A 6,022-nucleotide genomic window follows, 5' to 3' on the forward strand; every position below is an offset into this window, starting at 1 on the left:
CAACGTGATGCACGTGACGAAGAATCTTTGCGTGAACCTGCTGGGCTTCTTGGGCGTGTATGGGAAGACAAAAGATACACTGGAGGCACGGGAGGACCAGCAAAGTGTGCACGAAAAAGACGGCATGCCTCCAAAGCAGTATGATGGTCCTGCCAGCTGCACTCTTACCAAATAAGAGAAGGAAATCTTCTTTGAATGCCTGCTCAGTATGAAGGTCTCGTCTGGCTTCTCGTCAAATATAAAGGGAATAATAAATATGGCAGAGAAAAAGTTCCAGAACCTAAAGTCTCATGACTGCCACGTGATTATGACGCAACTGCTTCCGGTTGCATTGAGGGGGCTTCTACCGGAAAACGTTCGATTAGCCATTGTGAAGCTATGTGCATTCCTCAATGCAATCTCTCAGAAGGTGATCGATCCAGAAATCCTACCAAGGTTAAGGAGTGATTTGGCGCAATGTCTTGTCAGTTTTGAGCTGGTGTTTCCACCATCCTTCTTCAATATCATGACGCACGTCCTAGTTCATCTAGTCGACGAGATTGTCATTATGGGCCCTGTATTTCTACACAATATGTTCCCCTTTGAGAGGTTCATGGGAGTCTTAAAGGTGGGTTAGTTACCGATGTTTTCACGGTGGATGTGGGGGCTCAACTCTAGGAGTAGCACGTGCCCAAAGGCATTGTATCAGCCGTCTTGGCTCTTCTTATTTAATATATATTACGTACGCTCCTGTGTATTCGAGAAAAGAAATAGGATCACGACCACATCTAGCGTTGGATCGAGATCGAGACATACAATTGGATGCTGAAAAGTAGGGGAGAATATCATACGGAAACCAATATTCAATGAAAACTTCGTGGGACCCATATTTTAAAATTTTAGAAAATTGGAAAAAATGGGATGTTACACTACTGGAATCAGCTAATTTGCCATCTGCCAGCTCTTTGCCGTCTGCTAGCGGATGGCAAAGAAGGTCTTTGCCATCAGCTACCCAAAAGCAGACGGCAAAGAAAATGGCAGACAGCAAAACAGGCCTTTGCCATCAGTCAGTTCTTTGCCGTCAGCTGGCGGACGGCAAAGAATCTTTGCCATCAGCTGGCGGACGGCAAAGAATCTTTGCCGTCAGCTGGCGGACGGCAAAGAGAGAGGTGGCCCCCCACTAACGAGCCGTTTACGGAAAAAAAACGCCCCCACTTTGCCGTCTGCTAGCAGACGCCGCCTGCTAGCAGACGGCAAAGAGACAAAACAGCGGACGGCAAACCAGATCCACACCCCCACCACACGTTATCTCTTCTCTCCCTCTCTCCCCCCGCCGTTATCTCTCCCTCTCTCCCCTCCCCGAGGCCCACCAGATCCGCACCCACTGCCGCCCCCGCCGCTCCTCGCTCCGCCGCCTCCTCTCCTCGCCGGCCGTCTCCGCGGCCTGCCTCCTCTTCGGCCTCGCCGGGTTCCTCGCCGCCGCGGTCTCCCTCTCCCGGGCGCCCGCCGAGGCCCCGCGGGGCCGCTGCCCAGACTCCTCGCACCTGCTCTCCGTCTCTGTCGCCTGGGACCGGCGCCCCGGGGATGCCGCGGGCGGCGCCACCGACCTCCCGGCGGGCCTCGCCACCGGATCGCGCGGCAGGCACAAGGTGGGGGAGCCGCGACCTCGAACAGGAGGCCGCCGCCTGGGGCGCATTGATTCGAGCTAGGGTTTCAGTCAATCGGTCGGGACCATGGAGTCGCCGCCGCCCAAGCGCAACGCCGGCCACGTCGGCGAGGACGGAATCAGCGCCCTCCCCGACCACCTCCTCCTCGACATCCTCGAGCGCCTCCACCTGCGCGAGGCGTTCCGCGCCGGCGCGCTCTCCACGCGGTGGCGGCACCTCCCCAGCCACCTCTCGCTCGTGCACCTCGACGCCGGTCACTTCCGCGGCGCCACATCGCTCCAGGTCATGGACGCGTTTACGGGCGCGGCGCGGGCCTTGCTCACTCGGGTGCCTCCCGCCGAGGGAGTGTGCGAGAGTGGTGCCCTCAAGGTGCTCGTCCTCAGCTTCTACACGTCTTCCCCTCACCTGACCTCATTAGCACTTGCAGTAGGCTCAGGCACCTCAGCTTGAGATTCTGCAGACTGCTTGATCTGCACTCCACGCTCAAGATCGATGTGCCGTGCTCTGAGCTCCAGGAGCTTGAGTTCATCGGCCTTTTGTGCACACAGATCGAGCTCGTCTCTGTCCCCAAGCTTAGACAAGTGGAGTGCAAATGTTGGCTCTTCAATAACCCTCCAGTGCGCTTTGGCTACGTTCCTGAGCTTCGCGGTTTAGTACTCGCTTCTAAAGCCAAGGCATGGCAAGAGCCATTCGCGCTTAGCGAATGCCTGTCAACGAGTGTTGGTGCCAGGAACCTGTCAACACTGACTCTGTGTTTTGGGTACCAAATGGTATACTTAATTTCTGCGCACCACTTAAATATAAATCTTCTGCATCGTCATACCATGTCTTCTCTACCAGTTTCAGTTGTGCATGTATGTTCTTGCTGCAGATTTGGATTCAGCCAGAACCTCCGAAGCAGCTCATTGCTATATTCAGAAACCTGACCTCTGTGCGTCTGGGGCCAACTAGTACCAAGATTTTTTTTAACTTGGTACCACAGAAAGATGTATACCTAAAAAGTGCCCTGGGGCCACATGTTAGTGACACATGAATGGCACTTCACAACTTGAATGTGCCGTGGTTGTGGTTGTGGGATGTGCCGTGGCGCGGTGGTGCTGGATGTGCCCACGTCGCCGGCGGTGCTGGATGTGCCGTGGCGCGGTGGTGCTGGATGTGCCCACGTCGCCGGCGGTGCTGGATGTGAAGTATATATACTCCTGTACTGCTCTGTTCTGTTTAGTTGATCCTGGAGTTGTTACTTTGGTCAGTTACTTTACTCATGAACGGATACTCACTTGTTCTTAGTTATTTTACTTCTAATACTGATATGAACAGATACCACTTGGTTTGGCTATTCCTATTTGTCTCTTTCTAATAGCCTATGAACAGATGCTATACTTGGTTTTGGCTGTTACTTTCCTAGTTTTCTACTGATAAGACAGATACTACATCTGATTTGGGCAGTGATGCTGGTCTGAGCCCCCCTCTCTTAGGCTTAATTTACATGTGACTATCCCTGTGCTGTGATGAACTAGCCCTGGCACTTCCAGGCTGTCTGAGCACATAATCCCTCAAGTATACCTTGAGGTCTTCTGTAGCTCTCCTTAATAGTTATCTCTTCTAAGCTGCTGGTGGTTGGATGTGTTGGGACTTGGTCTGGTTGGCTGATTATCTTGATCTCAAGTACTGGCTCCTAGGACATTGCATTTCACCAAGTGAAATGCTACATTTCTACTCCTAACCCATTCTCTCTTTCTTAGTGTTTTTGTTATGCAGGTTGGAAGAAAAGAAGAAGATCCGGAGAAGATCTTAGTAATAAGATAGTCTTTTAGGAAAATAGATATTTAGTTTTAGATCATTCCTTGTAATATTTGTTGGATATGTGTTGGATATATATGTGTTCATGACTATATATTGGTAACATGTGTTGGATATATATGTGTTCATGAGTATTGGTAATATGTGTTGGATATGCTATATTGGTCATATATATATATGTGTTTGATTTTCTGTGAAAATGAATTGATATAAGAAGAAACAGAATTAATGCCTATTTGGTCTCTTTGCCATCTGCCAACAGATGGCAAAGAGCCTGCAGCCTTTGCCGTCAGCTGGCGGACGGCAAAGGCTGCCGTTAGCCACCTAACGGACACTAACACTACTCATTTTGCCGTCCGCTTCTTTGCCGTCCGCCGCAGACGGCAAAGAGCCTTTGCCGTCCGCCGCCTGGAAGCAGACGGCAAAGTAGGTCTTTGCCGTAGCCTTCTTTGCCGGAGCCTTTTGCCGTCCGCGGCTGACGGCAAAGGTCTTTGCCGTCCGCCTTTCGAGCCTTTGCCGTCCGCCGTGGCAGACGGCAAAGTAGCTGTTTCCTGTAGTGTTAAGAGAATTATGTTTTATTGCCATGCAAAATTTCAAGTTAAAACACATTACGAGATGTAAGGTATGGAAAAGACAAATTCAGCGTTGAATACCTGATGATGACCCAGTTGTAGCTCTTTTCGATAAGTAAGAGTGTCGAACCCAACGAGGAGCAGAAGGAAATGACAAGTGGTTTTCAGCAAGGTAATGTCTGCAAGTGCTGAAATTGTAACTAACGGAGTAGTTTGATAGTAAGATATTTCGTAACGAGCAAGTAATGATAATAGTAGCAAAGGTGCAGCAAGGTAGCCCAATCCTTTTGAGGCAAAGGATGGGCCAAAATGGTCTCTTATAGTAAGCAAAGCGTTCTTGAGGGTACACGGGAATTTCATCTAGTCACTTTCATCATGTTCGTTCGATTTGTGTTCGCTACTTTGATAATTTGATATGTGGGTGGATCAGTGCTTAGGTGTTGTTCTTACTTGAACAAACCTCCTACTTATGATTAACCCCCTCGCAAGCATCCGCAACTACGAGAAATGTATTAAGAATAAATTCTAACCATAGCATTAAACTTTTGGATCCAATCGGTCCCTTATGGAATAGCGCATAAACTAGCGTTTAAGCTTCTGTCACTCTCGCAACCCATCATCTAATAACTACTCCAGAATGCATTCCCTTAGGCCCAACTATGCTGAAGTGTCATGTAGTCGACGTTCACATGACACCACTAAGGGAATCACAACATACATACTATCAAAATATCGAACACATATCAAGTTCACATGATTACTTGTAACATGATTTCTCCCGTGACCTCAAGAACAAAAGTAACTACTCACAAATGATAATTATGCTCAAGATCAGAGGGGTATTAAATAGCATATTGGATCTGAATATATAATCTTCCACCAAGTAAGCCTATAGTAATCAACTACAAGATGTAATCAACACTACTAGTCACCCACAAGCACCAATCTATAGTTCCGGTACAAAGATTGAACACAAGAGATGAACTAGGGTCTGAGAGGAGGTGGTATTGTTGAAGATGTTGATGGAGATTGCCCTCCCCAAGATGGGAGAGTTGTTGGTGATGATGATGACGATGATTTCCCCCTCCAGGAGGGAAGTTCCCCCGGCGGAATCGCTCCGCCAGAGGGCAAAAGTGCTCCTACCCAAGTTCCGCCTCAAGACGGCGGTGCTCCGTTCGAAAGTCCTCTCCTTATTTTTTCTAGGTCAAAATGACTTATATACCAGAAGATGGGCACCAGAGGTGGGCCTGGGTGAGCACAACCCACCAGGGCGCGCCTGGGCTCCCCGGGGTGCCCAGGTGGGTTGTACCCACCTGGTGGGCCCCCTCTGGTACTTATTGGCTCCAATATTCCTCAAATATTTCATAAACATTCTCCGTGAAGTTTTAGCTTGTTTGGATTTGTGCAGAATAAGTGGCCTGGCGTAGCTTTTCCAGGTCCAGATTTCCAACTGTCGGAATTCTCCATCTTTGTGTGTACCTTGCATATTATGAGAGAAAAGGCATTAGAATTACTCCAAAAAGCATTATTATGCATAAAACATCATAAATAACAGTAGGAAAACATGATGCAAAATGGATGTATCAACTCCCCCAAGCTTAGACCTCGCTTGTCCACAAGCGAAAACCGAAATCGAAAAACATGTCCACATGCTTAGAGAGAGAGGTGTCGATAAAAACAAAATACGGACATAGAAGCATCATGTAGATTATTATAACAGCAAAAAATTTAAACATAAAACTTTTATCATAGAACTTTTATCATAGACTTCTCATGAATAAGTGACAATTCATCACACAATTGAAGTATAAAGCATAAACTCTATTAGAAACCATCAAACTATGTTCTCAGTCAACTTTGCAACTACAATTCATCATCTTTTCAGGAAGGGTCACGTATCGGAGCCTTTGGGCAAGTCCACATACTCAACCATCATATAGTCTTCTATGATTGCTAACACTCACTGCATACACATGAGCAAAACGTTTGAACCGGACACATAGA

At 48.1% G+C, this 6,022-nt stretch overlaps 1 protein-coding gene across 1 annotated transcript; it reads left to right on the forward strand.

The window, feature by feature from the left end:
• Positions 1-1,378: 1,378 nt before the first annotated feature.
• Positions 1,379-2,565, forward strand: LOC141022692 (FBD-associated F-box protein At1g60410-like). The gene has a single exon (XM_073498956.1). It carries the CDS (start codon positions 1,713-1,715, stop codon positions 2,094-2,096), a length of 384 nt encoding a protein of 127 aa, XP_073355057.1. The 5' UTR covers positions 1,379-1,712; the 3' UTR covers positions 2,097-2,565.
• The last annotated feature ends 3,457 nt before the right edge of the window (positions 2,566-6,022 follow it).

Source organism: Aegilops tauschii, chromosome 5, assembly GCF_002575655.3.
Source record: "Aegilops tauschii subsp. strangulata cultivar AL8/78 chromosome 5, Aet v6.0, whole genome shotgun sequence".
Classification (NCBI taxonomy): Eukaryota; Viridiplantae; Streptophyta; class Magnoliopsida; order Poales; family Poaceae; genus Aegilops; species Aegilops tauschii.